Source organism: Stylophora pistillata, chromosome 3, assembly GCF_964205215.1.
Source record: "Stylophora pistillata chromosome 3, jaStyPist1.2, whole genome shotgun sequence".
In the NCBI taxonomy this organism is placed as follows: domain Eukaryota; kingdom Metazoa; phylum Cnidaria; class Anthozoa; order Scleractinia; family Pocilloporidae; genus Stylophora; species Stylophora pistillata.
In genome coordinates, this window is record NC_142521.1 from 43110808 (window position 1) to 43131248 (window position 20441).

Sequence of the window (20441 nt, forward strand, 5' to 3'; positions counted from 1 at the left end):
CATCACGGAGGATGACAGGAGTCGCGCAGGTCCATAATTCTTTCGAAAGAACGGCAACAGATGGTAAATCCTGAGTACGCTCTACGTATATTCACGCCACCAAAGATGTTCACTCGACCGAATGCAAACGACTCAACTTTTGTTTTACGACCATGATGCAACGCAATCAGAGTGCGCCACACCTTGTAAGTTACATTTAGAATAAAATTTGAAAACGGCGTCATAATTATGGTAACGTATCGTGCGTGTCCGATTTGCTTCACTTAAACTGTCAATCAGAAAATTGCTCTTGCTTGTTGTTCAATCAAGAAAAAAAGTAAATTTGCATCTGGACTTGATTTGCATAGATATGGCTTAATGCTTACTTCTACTCTTAATACCTCCCTACTTTCCCGTCTGTTCAGTTTGTTGAACGCCAAATGATTTGGTCCCCAGACAATAATTATCACTAAAATTTTCCCATCATACAGCTAAACAATCGTGCAAACTGAAGGTACCCATTAAAAGAGGCACTCCACAACAGTAGCCTTTAAGAATTGTCTAATTGTATAGATAGTAAACAAAAAATTGCATGTGAAGGTTCGAAAGTAAAGTAGCAATACGAACTCAAATTCGTATAGATAATAAGGATCACGATCACTCACAGTTTCTGGGAAACCAGTCGATTTTAAATCGTCACGATTTATAAGTCACTCGATAAACGATTTAAAGCGAGACTCGTTTGTTTGTGAATAGAAACGACACTCGTTTGTAGAAACGAGACTCGTTTGTAGAAACGAGACTCGTTTTTAGAAACGAGACTCGTTTGTAGAAACGACACTCGTTTTTAGAAACGAGAGTCGTTTTGCGAAAGAAGGCTCGTGTGCCAAACTTTGCTCTTGGCGCATGCGCGGATGTATAGTTTTTTTTTTTCCAGGGTAAAGTTTTAGGTTCAAGATAAGCTGGGATTTTGCTGCAATATGTTATGGTAATCTCTATTTTCTTTTTCTTGGGATTATAAAGTGCAGGGAAGGCCTTAACCGATATTTTTATAGAGCTTCTAGCATAAATTTCAGCACATAAAGTAGCACTAATTAATTAATTAATTAAGTTGAAATCTTGAATCGGATCCTATCCCATTACTAAAGTTAGTTCATCTTTCCACAACAAGAGGGAAGCCAGAAATTAAAACCATGAAAGATGTACATTTTGATAAATAAAAATTAAATGCTGAAATTTCATATTCATTATGCAAGGAATATTTCATCATATTTTGCTGTTTTAGACTTTTTTTCCCTTTAAGTAGACGCATAGCTGCTTGAACTTGGGCTTTCTATATCGCACATCTGGAGTTATCTTTAGGAGACTGCCCTATTGCCATTGTTACTGTTGTTACGCAATTTTTTCATTTCCAATCATGAATAAGTCTACTTGTTTTTATTTTTGCCTGCTGGAGTGTAATGAATGTTGTTATGGTACTAGACAATAATCAAAATAATAGGAGTAGGTTCCTACAGATGCTAAAGGTTGAAATTGAAGGGCTTTTCAATGACTTCGCCAAGTTTTAGATAAATTGAAGGACCTCTTTTGGAAAGGTTTGCATAAGAAAGTTTAAAATTATTTAACAGTATTTCTCAGCTTTTCTATTAGAGTACTGCAATTTTTTACTTGAAAATTGCTAAGAAAAAGCATTGCAAAAATCAAGCTCTAGTCCTCAAATTCAAGTACTTTCAGGAACTTGAATTTGTTATTTTTGAATTCAAGCATCTTCAAAGACTTTCAAGGCTTTTATGAACTATGAGTAGATAATGCACTTGCCTTTAACTGCAAGGAGAAAGGGAATTTTTTATCTATTATTGATATCGAGTCAAAGTTTGTTGCAAAATGTTCACCCAAGGGGAGTTGTCACAAATCAGTTGATTGAAGCAATATTACTTTTCAATAGTTCATGTTGTTTTTAATAGAAAAATGTCTGAATATTGAATATCGCTGATGGCCACGACAAGAGAAGTAGTACTATTTACAGTTTTAGTATATTCAATTAGAGGGATTTGACTTTCATTAGATACCAATAGGCAATACACATATTTTGACCTTTTTGTGGGTTAAAAATACATGTCATACAAAAAACTGAAAACCTCATTGAAAACCCTGTGCATTCATTATTATTTCTTACAAGATTTTCAAGAACTGATTTGCTATTAACTGAATCAGACATTGTTCCTTCACTGTAATCACTTTTAGGATCTAAACTTACTTAATTTAATTCAGATGTCAGATGGTTCTTATTATCTCCCTATTTTTTCCCATGCTACCATAACTATTTTGCATAAGTCAGCCAGTACATTTCGATGATTTTTATTAATATTCAAGATTTATTTATTTAACACATGATAAATATCATTGGTTTGCATTTCTGTGAATTCCCATCCCAGTCATCAACTGTGGAAGAGAAACAAATACAAAGAGTTAGGTGTGAATTTTGAGTGAAAGTCAATTTAAGACGACAGGCATGGGTAATAGGAAGATGAAACACTCTTCAACTAAAAAAGGCCTTCTAGATGGATGATTTGACTTCCAAGAGACAAGAAGGAACTCTAGGCCAAAAATGATAAATAAGGTAAACCCAGAAATGGCAGTGATTATAACCATGGCAAGGAAGGGAATTAAAGAAAAAGGAGAGGAAGTTATGAACTAAATCAACTAACTTGTAAGAGAAAGGGCTGACAACTTGGCATTTAGTATTCTGGTTATTTATTTATTTATTTTTTTTTGGGGGGGGGGGGGGGAGAGGAAAGGTGGGCCATGTTACTTTAAAATTCCACAATAGGATTTAAATCATTCACACCTGCCACCTCTATTCATTCACAGCTTCATTGTTACAATGTAAAGATCCATCACTTGCCATTAGACAGTTGTACTGGGGAAAAAAGAGCAAAAAACAAGTGGGAGTATGTCTTTCTAATGACAAAAAACTACAACTAACCCTATTTCAGAAATTTTGGCTTAAATAACTTTTTATTATAGCAATACCAAACATCTCAGTGAGTCAACCAGACTCGTTCTCAGCGAGCCAACTAGACTTATTCTCAGCAAGCCAACCAGACTTATTCTCAGCGAGCCAACCAGACTTATTCTCAGCGAGCCAACCAGACTTATTCTCAGCGAGCCAACCAGAATTATTCTTAACGAGCCAACCAGACTTATTCCCAGCGAGCCAACAAGACTTATTCCCAGCGAGCCAACCAAACTTATTCCCAGCGAGCCAACCAGACTTATTCCCAGCGAGCCAACCAGAATTATTCTCAGTGAGCCAACCAGACTTGTTCTCAGCGAGCCAACCAGAATTATTCTCAGCGAGTCAACCAGACTTCTTCTCAATGAGCCAGACTTATAAAGTCCAGTATCCTCAGCAAGTCAAAGCCCAGTATCCTCAGCGAGTCAAAGACCAGTATCCTCAGCGAGTCAAAGACCAGTATCCTCAGCGAGTCAAAGACCAGTATCCTCAGCGAGTCAAAGCCCAGTATCCTCAGCGAGTCAAAGTCCAGTATCCTCAGCAAGTCAAAGACCAGTATCCTCAGTGAGTCAAAGTCCAGTATCCTCAGCGAGTCAAAGACCAGTATCCTCAGCGAGTCAAAGCCCAGTATCCTCAGCCAGTCAAAGCCCAGTAACCTCAGCGAGTCAAAGACCAGTATCCTAAGCGAGTCAAAGACCAGTATCCTCAGCGAGTCAAAGACCAGTATCCTCAGCGAGTCAAAGACCAGTATCCTCAGCGAGTCAAAGACCAGTATCCTCAGTGAGTCAAAGACCAGTATCCTCAGCAAGTCTAAGAGCAGTATCCTAAACAAGCTAAGAAGAAAGCATTTAATTTGGGGCCAGTCAAGGTATATGGATCCTCTACAAGTGATAGCTTTAGATTTGCAGTAAATTTAATTCCAATAAATGCTATGAGTCTTAGTATTATAAGCAAGTTGAACTATAGATACAAAATAAGGGACAATCATACTAACCTTTGGAATAAAGCTCCAGGGGAATTGTCCGAATTTCTGCAAAAGAACAAATATGTTAGCCAAGTCACTGGTACCACTAAATAAGGAAAAAATCTAAATGAGAGTGAAAAGGAACCATTGAGTGCTGTATAATTTTTTAAATATCACCCTGAACTTTGATCAAGTGGAAACTATTTTAAGAAGTTGATTCTGTTTGCTTTACTTGCTTTTCATAAAAAAATAGCTGTTGATAATGGGTGCATAAATACTCCTTTTCTGAATTTTAAACTTGATTTCAATGTTTCCGATCAGCGCAGAGAGTGATCTCAGGATAAACAATGTTCTTCCTATTTTAAAATTTATAAATGAACTCTTAACATATTTCCAAGGTTGTGATAATTCCAATATCTAATTGACTTGGCAATTACCTGGTTTTTGATAGTACATTTTTTACTAAGCCAAGTCATCTCCTAACTCTCCTAGGCTGGATATTCAAGCTCTTTTCCTTTATAACTTGGTTATGCAATATGGTTAAATTACTACAGATTGCTAAAATTTCTGTGCCTTTTCTCCTGAGCGAATAAATACGAAATGGAAAGTACAGAAACATATCTGCCTTCTGAGTTGTTTCAATTCTTCATAATGCATGAGATAAATGAATGAAAATCCATCAAAATCATAACCTCCACGCATCATGGCTAATGTGGCATTACACTTCTATGTTTCTTTCCTTTTACTTCATCTGGTAATTTGTCTTTCAAATGGCTCTAACCAAATGATAAAGTTCAGTGGTTGAGATTCTGAACTTGCATACATTGTTTGGACCTCACAATGAATTACAATAATTTATAAACAATATTTGGCAAATGAAAAGGTCAACTTTTGGTTTCACCGTCGAACAGCATACGTAGATCACTGTACTTAATTCTCACCTTGAATAAAAATAAGGGGCCACCCTTACACTCGTTTTTCACGTGAATAACCTTTTCACAGGAACAAAACATTGAGCCCTACTGACTAAGATTTACCTGATATTATGGAAATAACAAGAAAAGGTCTTGAACCAGTTAGGAGCTTTCTTTTTAAATTGTTTATTGAATAAGAAATGTGGAGACAAATAATACCGCAAACAATGCATAATGATAGTTGCTTAGTCCCGCCAGTTACTTATTAAAATTAGTTTTAATTTTTAATCCAAGAAAAAGGTAATCTTCGGAACGAACCAACATGACAGAGTTAAGAATCGATCTTTTGATGTACTTGGTTAAAGTAGTTGATTAGCTTCTCCGTGTCCTAGAAAAATTCGGCGTTTTACCTGGGCCAGACTCCAAATCAAAGTAAATTAAGAACGTATCCTCGTTTGCAAGCGAACTCAGTTCAAGGTCAGATCACGGGTTATCTTTACTTTCGGAAATGTAGTGACACAGATTTCACAGGGAACTTTATAAAGAAAAATTTCCCAAATCCTTATAGGAGCTGCCTTCGTTTTTTGATCCATCTCAAACCTCCAGTAAACAAGCCTGATTGTAAATAGTTATTGAATAATGAAACGCTGGGGCCAAATTTATTCAAACATGGAATTGTTTCGCGTAATTCCGCTCAAAACTCCTTTGGACAGGAGGGTAATCAAAACCTTTGCTTGGCATGTATGATACTGTAATAAGAATACGTGGCACTAGCTTACTTGTAACATAAGTTGGACTGTGAACTTATAAAATTCAGCTGAATTTAGTCACGAACTTACCCGACTCTCGACTCTTGCCTTGTAAACAACGTAGCAACCGGTATCATTTCAAAAGCATAGATGTGTCATCATGTAACAGAAATGGATTGTTTATGCGATGTATTCCACTACATTCCCGTTAAGCAACTTCTAAAACGACTGCCATTCTCTACACACGCGTACCATTGTGGCTGTAGTTGCTGGTTTCCTCTCTAAGCCATAACTAAGTCTAAGCTGTCACATCAAGTTGGAACACGCTGTGCTTGTTAAAAATTAAAAAAACATCGAAGGGAGAAAAAGATAAGGCTGAAGGCGTGCACGAAGCCGGTAAATCTAAGATGTAAAACTACGACCTTGATGGCAAAGTAAAAATTTGAATGACATTGCGGGCGAAAATATGAAGACTGTGTGCGCATTCGATCGATGTGGGTAAGTTAAGGCAGGAATAAAATCGAGACACTGACCCTTTTCTTACGGGCAGCACCTGAAAATAAATGTCAATCACCTCGAAAATACGGTTCTTCCCTCGCACTGTTCTCACATCTGCCCCTAGTTGTGGTTTTTAACCCTTAAAAACAGCCATTCCATGCCTGAAATCGTATGGAATCCCCGCCTGGAACATCTCACTAGCCAAGCCTCACTAAAACAGAGTCGATCCTGCTGTGGGCAGCACTCGAAATATTTAGGCCTTTTATCCCTCTTTAAAGCCATCAAAACCTTTCAAAGCGGGAACCAGAGTAACTTGTGGTTTTTTTAACTTTCTTTCTGTTGTGTCTGTGCCGCGTGGGTTTTTCCTCGCAAAGAAAGAGCTCGAGAAAGCGTGTTTCGATAGCCACATATCTTCAACTACAGCCGCCATATTTGTTTTTCTCTCAAATTTCCTGCCTTGTTCCCAGTACTTCACGTTATTTTTCCGACCAAATGCTGACCTGATCGGCGGAGATCGGCCGACAGTTACCGATCGATTGTAATTTGAATAAAGATCGGCAATGCCGACTGTACTCGCGCGAAGCACGCGCAATTGGCGGAAAACTTGAGTGAATGCACGTCTTCACATGCTTCTTCGCGAGGAAAGACCCACGCGGCACAGACACAACAGAAAGAAAGTTATATTCTAATTCGCTACCCCGCTCAAACGAATATAAAACAGTTATAATAATTCAATAACTAACCACAACTGGGGTGTGTCAACACGAGCCGTAGGCGACCCTCTTTATTATGCCTTCATCAACAAAATTGATAGGAACGGTACATCAACGAAATGAAAACTTGCAAATGTAAAAAAAAAAAATAATAAAGCAAGAAAAACCACCTCACAAGACAATCTAAGCTATGTTCGTATATGCAAAGAACTACTTCTAAGAGAAAGTCACAATCCCTAGTCATTGGGTATTTAATATTGAGGTTGTGGGGACGGTCGTAAGACGCGAACATAAAAGACAACACCTCGAATATTGTACGTAGCCTACCGCTAATGAAGCAACTGTAACAACATACCATGCAACGCCCCAAAGAAAGGGTTACCTAACCCATGATAAATACAGAAATAGAAAAAACCGATCGAAATAGATTGAAGCCAATAACATTGAAGCTCCCGAGGATAAAGTCTTCAAGGTACTTTCAATATTACCATATCTTTTGATTTTATTTCCATTAAAAAATTCATTTGATATTTCCACTGTTAATCCGAGGAAGATGTTACTTAAAGACTAGTTTAATGTTCTTTCACAAGGTCAAGCTCAGTGGGGATGGGGCTGCTTTAACCCACAACAGTGGCCTTGTTTTTTCATTCTCACTTTTGGATGATGGCCAGGCTGTCGTGTCTAGTTCAGGTAAATATTTATGTGCAAATTTAATTTGGCAGCATATATCTCTTATGAAGGGAATGCCATTTTTTACAAAATAATCCTTGTTTACCTTTAATTTGTCCAGGAAATCATACAACCTCAGTGATTAAGTGTAAGGAGGACTAAGATACTTTAAGAACCAGCCTCCAAACTATCATTGAAGTTAACTCCCTATCAAAAGAAAAAGTCCTAGAGTTGATGGAAAGCAACTGAAAACCCAGCTCTATCTTTGTGGTGACTAGAGGGTTAACAAATCCAGACATAACTATTTTCTAACCACCTTTTTTTGAGAAGAGCACATACATGTATGTGGTTTATGCTTTTTTTACCTGTACCCTCTTAAAAAGCCAGATATTATAATTATGGTTCACTTTTCATTATAAATTATCAATCACTTCATCATTAATTCAAGCATAGAAAAAAGGTAAAAAATTGTTTAAATAAAAATAATGTTATTAATATTGCAATGTAAGTTTTTCAAGTTCAATTTAAGGCATTCTCAGTAAAAATTAATTATTTACTGTTCCATATATCTTTTTTTTCCTCCAGTTTCTTCTACTCTGTATGGGTATGAAGGCTGCCACGTGTAAACATTCATGTGTTTGGTGTACATGTAGCAATGAAGAAAGGTAACATCTGTGAGTCAAATACAATAACTTTATTGACACTTCCCTGGTGGGGCTTTTCAGTAACAATACATAATTTACTTAAAAAGATGATATACATAACAACAAAAACTAAATACAATTTTATCAGTAAATACTTACTTACACAATAAATTCTCAATCACTGGTTGTAGCCATTCACACAATTACCATATGGGCCTCAACAACTGCAACACTCATAAATATTTAATTTTTAATATCTTACAGGAATGACTTCACCTAGCCTTTGACTTTTTTCTTGAAATTGAAATGCAATTTAAACCCTGGATGGTATAAGGATCTCAGATGCCATGCACAGCCTCTTTTTGACATACCGATTGAAAGGGTCATGATTGATGAGCTCCACATATTTCTGCAGATTACAGATATTCTAGAGAAGGGTATTATCTATGAAGTTATTGACTGGGATGAGGTAAATGAAATAAAGATAAAAAAGATTTGCCTGTTGTGTAAAGTCTACAGTGTAATTTAAAGAAAATTTGAACAACAGCAGTTTGCTTTAATTTCTTGTTCATTTATTATGAACATAAAGAATAGATTTTGTTGCTACTTTGAAAGATGATTTCAAGAAATCAAGCAAAGACCAGAGGGGAATACATCTGAAAACATTCCTTGAAGCTGTTAGAGTGTGTAGTGTATCCCTGTGAATTTGGACAGCCAAACAAGGAAATTTAGACTGGACATCTCTTAAGGGAAATGAAAAGAAGAAACTGTTAACAAGCCTCCCCTCTAAATTCTTTCTACCTCCTGAGGTTTGTGAACAGCTGACCAAATTGTGGAAATTAAGTACAATTATACTGTTTTGAGTTGATTTGCTCCTAAATTTTGTATGAATTTCAACTTGTTACCTGCTTTTTTTATTAAGTTATTTGTTTATTTATTTATTTTTTGAAATATCATGCATGTTTATTATGTACAGGATTTCAAAGAACTTTATGAAATATTTGGAAGTTGGAGTCCGTCTGAGAAAGATGGCCAGGATCTCCTAAGCTAGGTAATAATATGGCCGTCACTATATTCAGACAGACTAATTTCAGTGTCAGCTGCAATTATACATTCTCACTGAAATATTTATTTCTATGTAGTTACATATATTTATTATATTTACTGTAGGTAAAAGAATGGGCTCTTCTGCTTTGCAGTTTGAAATTAGAGGGCCTGAATAAGCCAAAGCAAATCCCATAACACCTTACATACACATTATGTTATGCCACCTTCCTGGTTTACTGCAAGAAATGAGATCTGTCAAGTCACTTACTGGCTAGGGTATGCATATCATAGTATAGCTATATCTCTACTGCATACACCATGCAGAAATACCTGTACTCAAGGATTACAAGTTTCATTAACATGTACAATATACGTGCCACACTTTTAATCCACTGGTGATCAATATTTTTCAATCTGTCCTCTTTTTTTCGCTGTCATTTTGCAGGTGTGGAGAAGAAAAATGACAACATGTAAAAATACTTTCAAAGAAAATGTACTCAATGGGATAGTTGTTGCTAGATTTTGCTGGTAGAAAAAAGGATAGAGGTTTTGGAGCATGAGGGATGTGCCCATAAACATAGAAGTTACCAAAAGACGGAAATCTCCTATTTGGAACAGGGAAAGAGTCTAGTTGTGGAAAAAGTGTAAACAAAGCACCCTTTAGCGCCAAATCAGCACACGGAAGACCACAGTGACGCATGCGCACACAAAATGCCCTCGACCTGTCGACTTAATTTGCATATTCGGCTGCGCTGTAGTCAATAACCTCTTCAGTTAGCTTCTTGGCAACGGAAAACAATGATCAGAAAACGGGTAAAAAAGACTTTGTGGATTTTAGTCCTTTTGTTGACAGCTTGTGTATCTTTTCAGCTAGGTTTTATATGGAACACGGGTTCTTTCTTGCCAGACATCGTTCGTGAAGAAGCAGCTGAAGAATTAGATGACGGTAGACATTTGCAGCTGAAAATTGATCCTTCAAACTCTAATGCAAAACCCTCAAGCTCCACAACAACTCCTACTTCTCAAATGTGTCACAAAACATTTCTTATAACCAGGAGATCTTGTATGCAACATTACGATCTTCTAATAATTATCTCATCTGCTCCCGGTAATCACAAAAGAAGGAATAACATTCGCAAGACATGGGCTTTCGAAAGAGCCTTCAGACCACGATGGACAACAGTTTTTCTGGTCGCTCAAACACGGGAAGAAGGAGTGTCAAACTTGTTGCTAGACGAAGATGAAACTCATAAAGACCTTGTGCGTGCAAACTATTACGACCACTACTGGAATCAAACCCGAAAGATACAAATGGGCTTCGAATGGGCCGTAAGGTATTGCAATTTCTCGTTTCTTTTGAAGATAGATGACGACGTGTTTGTGTATATTCCAAGAGTCCTCTTCTTCTTAAGAGCGACCACCACGCCGAAGAAAAAGCTTTACGCTGGCTGTCATTATGCGAACATGGGCCCTCATAGGAAAGGTAAATGGATGGTTACTTACGAGGAATATAACGAGACGAGATATCCGGATTTTTGTCCTGGCTTTGGATATATTTTATCGCACGATGTTGTAACAGCTTTTGTTGACACGTTCTCTTATTTGCGGTTCTTTCGACTGGACGATGTTTACGTTGGCATGCTAGCGAGTAAGAACGGGATAAGTATTACAAATCATAGAGGTTTTGAAGTGTGGCATCCACGTGGATCTGTTTGTGTTCCAACAAAGGATACTTTAGTCAGACATGATGTTGGAGAAGAGTGCCAACTGAAAATGTTTAATTCAACCATTTTCCACGAGTAGTTCAATGGCGTGGTTAATACATACGGTTTTATCCGTTACCTGTTTTAGCGTAGCTTATTTACAGCTTTTTAATTTTGGATATGCGTTGCTTTAAAAGACAAATATCAAAATTAAGGTACTGAATGTCACAATATTTACTCAAAATGAGATTGAGTATCAGAGCAAGTCATATATCTGTCGATATTAGCAGCAGATACCGAGGGACGTCTGTCGCAGTTTGCGTGTCGCTCATTTTGATGTTGCTCGCGTTCTTTTCGAATGAATAGGGACCTTAAGCAGTCAGAACGGCAACGCCAAGGAAGACTTGGATTAAAAAATGAATTTCTACTCTTAATTAGAATTTCAAAAATAGCTGCACGAGCTTACTGTCTCATACTGCGCCACAGCTCAACTTCAGTATGACGTATAAAGTAGCCTTTGAGTTCCAAATGGAAGTTAAAATATTCGCCGTTGCGGTTTCGGTTGGCAGACGACGCAAATTTTGGCGATTTCACGTTTCTGTTGTGCATAGAACGGCTAAGAAATGTACAAAGTTTCAAAATGCACGTGCTGAGCTACTGTACTGCCAATTAGATCTCTTGTTTTCCCACGTCCTCGTTGCCGTCGCCGTCGTGGTTGCTGAAGGTCCCTAATCTCTCTCCAACGTATGCTATTTGGGTTTAAGGGTATCTGATGCTACAATATTTTACCGGTATAAGTTATCATGAGTGCAGCTGTTCATAGCTTTCTACTTTCCTAAGTTAAAGCAAATAAAGTAATAGTAGGTATTGTATGGTAAATCCACTATCTTGATCATTGCATGAAGGACAGTTGACATCAAGAGCGATGAAAATGGTTCTGTCCAGGTGTACCGGTTCACAAGGGAATTACCATTGTTCTTTCTTTGTTTAGGAGTCATTGGTTAGCTGCTGTGTATTGTTCGGTCTTTTGTATCGGCTCTTGTGAACCGGTACATGCACGAGGACAGAACCGATGAAAAGAGTCACTTGTCAAATATATATTCTACCTTGCGCAAGGCGACACACCGGTAGGCGGGAAAGGCGTTGATAGAACTGTGCGACTCCTGCCATTTGCAAGCGCTTTTAAGACCTCTTGTAAAATCTTCTGCCCTCAAAGTTTAGCTCTTATCAGAAAATATTTTAATGACTTTCCTTTCCGATGTGATAGCAAGGGTTGGCTTTATGGTGTTATTTCCCCATCTGAATATTCCTGAGATTTGGCAAACCCGGATGAGAATGTATAACAAAAGGCAATATTTTCCTCTGCGCAAGTGCTATTTCCTTTGGTTACAATGAACATATGAAGTTCATATATTTGTCGTATTAAATACGTATGATGCACGATCCTTCGCAGTAGATAGCGCTATTTATGCAATAGCGAAAATCAGGCCTGAAAAAAATCAGGCCTGCACGGGATCATATATGAACTTCATATATTCATTGTATCTGTTTTATCATCACGGGTTTATTACGAAGCAACTGAACGGCCTGCTCCCAGTTGGCTTGTTAGCTCAATTGGTAGAGCGCTGCATTAGTATCGCAGAGGTCAGTGGTTCGAATCCCGTACAGGCCTGATTTTTTTTTATTCAGGTCCGAATTTCGCTATTGCATAAATAGCGCTATTTACTGCGAAGGATCGTGCATCATACGTGCTATTTCCTTTGTTTGTAAGTATACTTTTTACCCCACAGAAAATAGCCCCGGAGATTCGTCTCTCAAAACCCTCATCAAGTTATCCTCTATTTTGAAAACTCCGTACGCTTTTGTTAAACGTGGAGCGCGAGAAAGTCGTTCTTAGGAGGCGTATGGCTTCTCCATTTAAGAATCCCGTATTTACGCTTGGTGGAAAAAAAATTCGTGTATTGGAGGGTCTCTGTCCCTTTGCAATGCGTTTGCGTGTCAATGGTCGATTCTCGTTAAATAATTCGCGTCTAGAAATGTAATTTCTGCATTTGATATTGTTCACAGAGCCATCGGCTGTTTGTAAAAGCTGCTATTTGTGTAGATACTTAGGCAAGACTGCAGTTTCGATTCTTTCTGAATCTCGTCAGTTACCTCCCAAGAACGAATTCATCACGGAGGATGACAGGAGTCGCGCAGGTCCATAATTCTTTCGAAAGAACGGCAACAGATGGTAAATCCTGAGTACACTCTAAGTATATTCACGCTATCTCGCTGCCACCAAAGATGTTCACTCGACCGAATGCAAACGACTCAACTTTTGTTTTACGACCATGATGCAACGCAATCAGAGTGCGCCACACCTTGTAAGTTACATTTAGAATAAAATTTGAAAACGGCGTCATAATTATGGTAACGTATCGTGCGTGTCCGATTTGCTTCACTTAAACTGTCAATCAGAAAACTGCTCTTGCTTGTTGTTCAATCAAGAAAAAAAGTAAATTTGCATCTGGACTTGATTTGCATAGATATGGCTTAATGCTTACTTCTACTCTTAATACCTCCCTACTTTCCCGTCTTTCCAGTTTGTTGAACGCCAAATGATTTGGTCCCCAGACAATAATTATCACCAAAATTTTCCCATCACACAGCTAATCAATCGTGCAAACTGAAGGTACCCATTGAAAGAGGCACTCCACAACAGTAGCCTTTAAGAATTGTCTAATTGTATAGATAGTAAACAAAAAATTGCATGTGAAGGTTCGAAAGTAAAGTAGCAATACGAACTCAAATTCGTATAGATAATAAGGATCACGATCACTCACAGTTTCTGGGAAACCAGTCGATTTTAAATCGTCACGATTTATAAGTCACTCGATAAACGATTTAAAGCGAGACTCGTTTGTTTGTGAATAGAAACGAGACTCGTTTTTGAAACGAGACTCGTTTTTAGAAACGAGACTCGTTTTTAGAAACAAGACTCGTTTTTAGAAACGAGACTCGTTTGTAGAAACGACACTCATTTTTAGAAACGAGACTCGTTTGACGAAACGAGAGTCGTTTTACGAAAGAAGGCTCATGTGCCAAACTTTGCTCTTGGCGCATGCGCGGATGTATATATTTTTTTTTCCAGGGTAAAGTTTTAGGTTCAAGATAAGCTGAGATTTTGCTGCAATATGTTAAGGTAATCTCTATTTTCTTTTTCTTGGGATTATAAAGTGCAGGGAAGGCCTTAACCGATATTTTTATAGAGCTTCTAGCATAAATTTCAGCACATAAAGTAACACTAATTAATTGATTGATTAATTAAGTTGAAATCTTGAATCGGATCCTATCCCATTACTAAAGTTACTTCATCTTTCCACAACAAGAGGGAAGCCAGAAATTAAAACCATGAAAGATGTACATTTTGATAAATAAAAATTAAATGCTGAAACTTCATTATGCAAGGAATATCTCATCATATTTTGCTGTTTTAGACTTTTTTTCCCTTCAAGTAGACGCATAGCTGCTTGAACTTGGGCTTTCTATATCGCACATCTGGAGTTATCTTTAGGAGACTGCCCTATTGCCATTGTTACTGTTGTTACGCAATTTTTTCATTTCCAATCATGAATAAGTCTACTTGTTTTTATTTTTGCCTGCTGGAGTGTAACGAATGTTGTTATGGTACTAGACAATAATCAAAATAATAGGAGTAGGTTCCTACAGATGCTAAAGGTTGAAATTGAAGGGCTTTTCAATGACTGCCAAGTTTTAGATAAATTGAAGGACCTCTTTTGGAAAGGTTTGCATAAGAAAGTTTAAAATTATTTAACATTATTTCTCAGCTATTCTATTAAAGTACTGCAATTTTTTACTTGAAAATTGCTAAGAAAAAGCATTGCAAAAATCAAGCTCTAGTCCTCAAATTCAAGTACTTTCAAGACCTTGTATTTGTTATTTTTGAATTCAAGCATCCTCAAAGACTTTCAAGGCTTTTATGAACTATGAGTAGGTAATGCACTTGCCTTTAACTGCAAGGAGAAGGGAATTTTTTATCTATTATTGATATCGAGTCGAAGTTTGTTGCAAAATGTTCACCCAAGGGGAGTTTTCACAAATCAGTTGATTGAAGCAATATTACTTTTCAATAGTTCATGTTGTTTTTAATAGAAAAATGTCTGAATATTGAATATCGCTGATGGCCACAACAAGAGAAGTAGTACTATTTACAGTTTTAGTATATTCAATTAGAGGGATTTGACTTTCATTAGATACCAAGAGGCAATACACACATTTTGACCTTTTTGTGGGTTAAAAAATACATGTCGTACAAAAAACTGAAAACCTCATTGAAAACCCTGTGCATTCATTATTATTTCTTACAAGATTTTCAAGAACTGATTTGCTATTAACTGAATCAGACATTGTTCCTTCACTGTAATCACTTTTAGGATCTAAACTTATGTAATTTAATTCAGATGGTTCTTATTATCTCCCTATTTTTTCCCATGCTACCATAACTATTTTGCATAAGTCAGCCAGTACATTTCGATGATTTTTATTAATATTCAAGATTTATTTATTTAACACATGATAAATATCATTGGTTTGCATTTCTGTGAATTCCCATCCCAGTCACCAACTGTGGAAGAGAAACAAATACAAAGAGTTAGGTGTGAATTTTGAGTGAAAGTCAATTTAAGATGACAGGCATGGGTAATAGGAAGATGAAACACTCTTCAACTAAAAAAGGCCTTCTAGATGGATGATTTGACTTCCAAGAGACAAGAAGGAACTCTAGGCCAAAAATGATAAATAAGGTAAACACAGAAATGGCAGTGATTATAACCATGGCAAGGAAGGGAATTAAAGAAAAAGGAGAGGAAGTTATGAACTAAATCAACTAACTTGTAAGAGAAAGGGCTGACAACTTGGCATTTAGTATTCTGGTTATTTATTTATTTTTTTTTGGGGGGGGGGGGGGGAGGAAAGATGGGCCATGTTACTTTAAAATTCCACAATAGGATTTAAATCATTCACACCTACCACCACTATTCATTCACAGCTTCATTGTTACAATGTAAAGATCCATCACTTGACATTAGACAGTTGTACTGGGGAAAAAAGAGCAAAAAACAAGTGGGAGTATGTCTTTCTAATGACAGAAAGACATACTCCCACTACAACTAACCCTATTTCAGAAATTTTGGCTTAAATAATTTTTTATTATAGCAATACCAAACATCTCAGTGAGTCAACTAGACTCGTTCTCAGCGAGCCAACTAGACTTATTCTCAGCGAGCCAACCAGACTTATTCTCAGCGAGCCAACCAGACTTATTCTCAGCGAGCCAACCAGACTTATTCTCAGCGAGCCAACCAGACTTATTCTCAGCGAGCCAACCAGAATTATTCTCAGCGAGCCAACCAGACTTATTCCCAGCGAGCCAACCAGACTTATTCCCAGCGAGCCAACCAAACTTATTCCCAGTGAGCCAACCAGACTTATTCCCAGCGAGCCAACCAGAATTATTCTCAGTGAGCCAACCAGACTTGTTCTCAGCGAGCCAACCAGAATTATTTTCAGCGAGTCAACCAGACTTCTTCTCAATGAGCCAGACTTACAAAGTCCAGTATCCTCAGCAAGTCAAAGCCCAGTATCCTCAGCCAGTCAAAGACCAGTATTCTCAGCGAGTCAAAGTCCAGTATCCTCAGCGAGTCAAAGACCAGTATCCTCAGCGAGTCAAAGCCAAGTATCCTCAGTGAGTCAAAGACCAGTATCCTCAGCGAGTCAAAGCCCAGTATCCTCAGCAAGTCAAAGTCCAGTATCCTCAGCCAGTCAAAGACCAGTATCCTCAGCGAGTCAAAGCCCAGTAACCTCAGCGAGTCAAAGACCAGTATCCTCAGCGAGTCAAAGACCAGTATCCTCAGCGAGTCAAAGACCAGTATCCTCAGCGAGTCAAAGACCAGTATCCTCAGCGAGTCTAAGAGCAGTATCCTAAACAAGCTAAAAAGAAAGCATTTAATTTGGGGCCAGTCAAGGTATATGGATCCTCTACAAGTGATAGCTTTAGATTTGCAGCAAATTTAATTCCAATAAATGCTATGAGTCTTAGTATTATAAGCAAGTTGAACTATAGATACAAAATAAGGGACAATCATACTAACCTTTGGAATAAAGCTCCAGGGGAATTGTCCGAATTTCTGCAAAAGAACAAATATGTTAGCCAAGTCACTGGTACCACAAAATAAGGAAAAAATCTAAATGAGAGTGAAAAGGAACCATTGAGTGCTGTATAATTTTTTAAATATCACCCTGAACTTTAATCAAGTGGAAACTATTTTAAGAAGTTGATTCTGTTTGCTTTAAAAAAATAGCTGTTGATAAGGGGTGCATAAATACTCCTTTTCTGAATTTTAAACTTGATTTCAATGTTTCCGATCAGTGGAGAGAGTGATCTCAGGATAAACAATGTTCTTCCTATTTTAAAATTTATAAATGAACTCTTAACATATTTCCAAGGTTGTGATAATTCCAATATCTAATTGACTTGGCAATTACCTGGTTTTTGATAGTACATTTTTTACTAAGCCAAGTCATCTCCTAACTCTCCTAGGCTGGATATTCAAGCTCTTTTCCTTTATAACTTGGTTATGCAATATGGTTAAATTACTACAGATTGCTAAAATTTCTGTGCCTTTTCTCCTGAGCAAATAAATACGAAATGGAAAGTACAGAAACATATCTGCCTTCTGAGTTGTTTCAATTCTTCATAATGCATGAGATAAATGAATGAAAATCCATCAAAATCATAACCTCCGCGCATCATGGCTAATGTGGCATTACGTTTCTATGTTTCTTTCCTTTTACTTCATCTGGTAATTTGTCTTTCAAATGGCTCTAACCAAATGATAAAGTTCAGTGGTTGAGATTCTGAACTTGCATCCATTGTTTGGACCTCACAATGAATTACAATAATTTATAAACAATATTTGGCAAATGAAAAGGTCAACTTTTGGTTTCACCGTCGAACAGCATACGTAGATCACTTTACTTAATTCTCACCTTGAAAAAAAAATAAGGGGCCACCTTTATACTCGTTTGTCAAGTGAATAACCTTTTCACAGAGACAAAACATTGAGCCCTACTGACTAAGATTTACCTAATATTATGGAAATAACAAGAAAAGGTCTTGAACCAGTTAGGAGCTTTCTTTTTAAATTGTTTATTGAATATAAGAAATGTGGAGACAAATAATACCGCAAACAATGCATAATGATAGTTGCTTGGTCACGCCATAGTTGGTCACTCCCTGCAACATGCAAAGCAGAAGATTTGCATGTTGCAGGGAGTCAAAAACTAATTTCATCTTTAAACCGAGGTGGACTTTGGGTTATTTCTAAATAAGCTCAAACAATTTTTAAGAGAATAGAACATAATTTTAGGATTCTGACCTCAGGAAGTCTTCAGCTGAAGATTGACAATGTTAAGATAGAATCCAAATCAGCTTGTGATGTTCAATTGGTCTAAGCATATAACACCATGTTGTTGGACTCAGACACAGTGGTAGATAACAGCATTGCAAAAGATGTTTTGAACAGCATTATTCATTTATATGTTACTGTACGGTGTTTTTCACTGGCCAAAGATGTTATACAGAAACACAGAATTCAATGTAAACAAATGAAGACAAAAACACTACGAAAGGAAATTTGTAGAGCCAGCAAAGAACAAGAAAGGCAGATATAGTTAGAATTAAGAGCCTGCCACAATTTGTCAATAAGTAATTTATTACAAAAGATTAATTTGGTAGCTACAACCTGCAACATATTAAATATTACTCATTAATGATTATTTTATAAACAAAATGAGTATAAAGGCTATATGGTTAAAGTATCTAACATAGAGTAACTTATTTATTTTCAGCCAGTCTTCTCGCCAATTCTTGTATTCTGCGTTTCGCGGCGCCGGTAGCTTCCAGATTCCAATTCCTTTACTTTTCCCACACGTTCCACAGCCAAATACTGAAAAATTTTCACCTAGCATTATGTCCACTGACTTGATTAATGTTTTTAGCTATACTGTGAAGGTAAGATGTCGCTCGATCACGGAGAAAATCCAAAAACTTAAACGCCACGTGACTGTCGAAACAAGACCGCGGCGCCATTTTGGATTTATGTGTGCAGGGTCATTGTCACGTGACCTCGATAAAATCGAACAATAACCTATCCGACTGAAGTTTGCCGCGTTTCCTAACCAGTCTCCTCTACTAACTATGGTCACGCCAGTTACTTAGTAAAATTAGATTTAATTTTTAATCCAAGAAAAAGGTAATCTTCGGAACGAACCAACATGACAGAGTTAAAAATCGATCTTTTGATGTACTTGGTTAAAGTAGTTGATTAGCATCTCCGTGTCCTAGAAAAATTCGGCGTTTTCACTGGGCCAGACTCCAAATCAAAGTAAATTGAGAACGTATCCTCGTTTGCAAGCGAACTCAGTTCAAGGTCAGATCACGGGTCATCTTTACTTTCGGAACGTAGTGACACAGATTTCACAGGGAACTTTATAAAGGAAAATTTCCCAAATCCTTATAGGAGCTGCCTTCGTTTTTGGATCCATCTCAAACCTCCAGTAAACAAGCCTGATTGTAAATAGTTATTGAATAATGAAACGCTGGGGCCAAATTTATTCAAACATGGAATTGTTTCGCGTAATTCCGCTCAAAACCCCTTTGGCTATTGGACAGAGGATAATCAAAACCTTTGCTTGGCATGTATGATACTGTAATAAGAATTCGTGGCACTAGCTTACTTGTAACATAAGTTGGACTGTGAACTTATAAAATTCAGCTGAATTTAGTCACGTACTTACCCGACTCTCGACTTTTGCCTTGTAAACAACGTAGCAACCGGTATCATTTCAAAAGCATAGATGTGTCATCATGTAACAGAAAAGGATTGTTTATGCGATGTATTCCACTACATTCCCATTAAGCAACTTCTAAAACGACTGCCATTCTCGACACACGCGTACCATTGTGGCTGTAGCTGCTGGTTTCCTCTCTAAGCCATAACTAAGTCTAAGCTGTCACATCAAGTTGGAACAGGCTGTGCTTGTTAAAAATTAAAAAAAAAACATCGAAGGGAGAAAAAGATAAGGCTGAAGGCGTGCACGAAGCCGGTAAATCTAAGATGTAAAATTACGACCTTGATGGCAAAGTAAAAATCTGAATGACATTGCGGTTGATTCGTTTTAAGACAAAGGCTCTATTCTCTTACTTTTAACCTCAAGGACCTTTGCCGACGTGGGATAGTTCAATCTCGAGCCAAGTGGTATCTTGGCGTTTGTCAGCGGTATGACCTCAGGGAGAATGGGTAACCATAAGCGCCCAGACTCAAATAAGGGCAAGTCTCCATATATGTAGCGTCGCACTTGTGTCCTCCGTTGCAGTTATGTCCTCACAACTAATAACCAATAAAATGTGTGTGGTTTTTTTTCTTCCAATCAAAAGGCGTTGTGAACGTGTCTCTTGTTTGTCACTTCCCAACTAGGGGAGG

General features: G+C 37.5%; 1 protein-coding gene and 2 long non-coding RNA genes across 8 annotated transcripts; 1 reads left to right on the forward strand and 2 right to left on the reverse strand.

Moving 5' to 3' along the window:
* Nucleotides 1-2321: 2321 nt before the first annotated feature.
* On the reverse strand, nucleotides 2322-5853 carry LOC148736221 (uncharacterized). Its single transcript, XR_015998526.1, has 4 exons — nucleotides 5713-5853; nucleotides 3990-4025; nucleotides 2828-2899; nucleotides 2322-2421 (listed from the first exon to the last, which is right to left on the reverse strand). It is a non-coding gene; the product is annotated as an uncharacterized LOC148736221 (long non-coding RNA).
* A 705-nt stretch (nucleotides 5854-6558) lies between these two features.
* Nucleotides 6559-11775, forward strand: LOC148736222 (beta-1,3-galactosyltransferase 1-like). Of its 2 annotated transcripts, XM_088752484.1 has the most exons (5): nucleotides 6559-7523; nucleotides 8088-8167; nucleotides 8411-8955; nucleotides 9123-9197; nucleotides 9317-11775. In XM_088752484.1, exon 5 carries the CDS (start codon nucleotides 9992-9994, stop codon nucleotides 10994-10996), a length of 1005 nt encoding a protein of 334 aa, XP_088608610.1. In that variant the 5' UTR covers nucleotides 6559-7523; nucleotides 8088-8167; nucleotides 8411-8955; nucleotides 9123-9197; nucleotides 9317-9991; the 3' UTR covers nucleotides 10997-11775. The 2 variants fall into 2 exon arrangements, with proteins under 2 accessions (XP_088608610.1, XP_088608611.1); XM_088752485.1 differs by having other exon boundaries at nucleotides 8411-8615; nucleotides 9123-11775.
* Nucleotides 11776-15423: 3648 nt separating this feature from the next.
* Nucleotides 15424-20379, reverse strand: LOC148736223 (uncharacterized). 5 transcript variants are annotated; one of them, XR_015998522.1, is made up of 5 exons: nucleotides 20163-20379; nucleotides 19756-19991; nucleotides 17049-17084; nucleotides 15928-15995; nucleotides 15424-15523 (listed from the first exon to the last, which is right to left on the reverse strand). It is a non-coding gene; the product is annotated as an uncharacterized LOC148736223 (long non-coding RNA). The 5 variants fall into 5 exon arrangements; XR_015998521.1 differs by having other exon boundaries at nucleotides 19756-20379; XR_015998518.1 differs by lacking the exons at nucleotides 19756-19991; nucleotides 20163-20379 and adding an exon at nucleotides 18784-19707.
* Nucleotides 20380-20441: the final 62 nt, after the last annotated feature.

Coding starts and splice junctions, on each gene's coding strand:
- LOC148736222 (XM_088752484.1), top strand. CDS start 9,992: ATGATCAGAAAACGGGTAAAAAAGACTTTGTGGATTTTAGTCCTTTTG.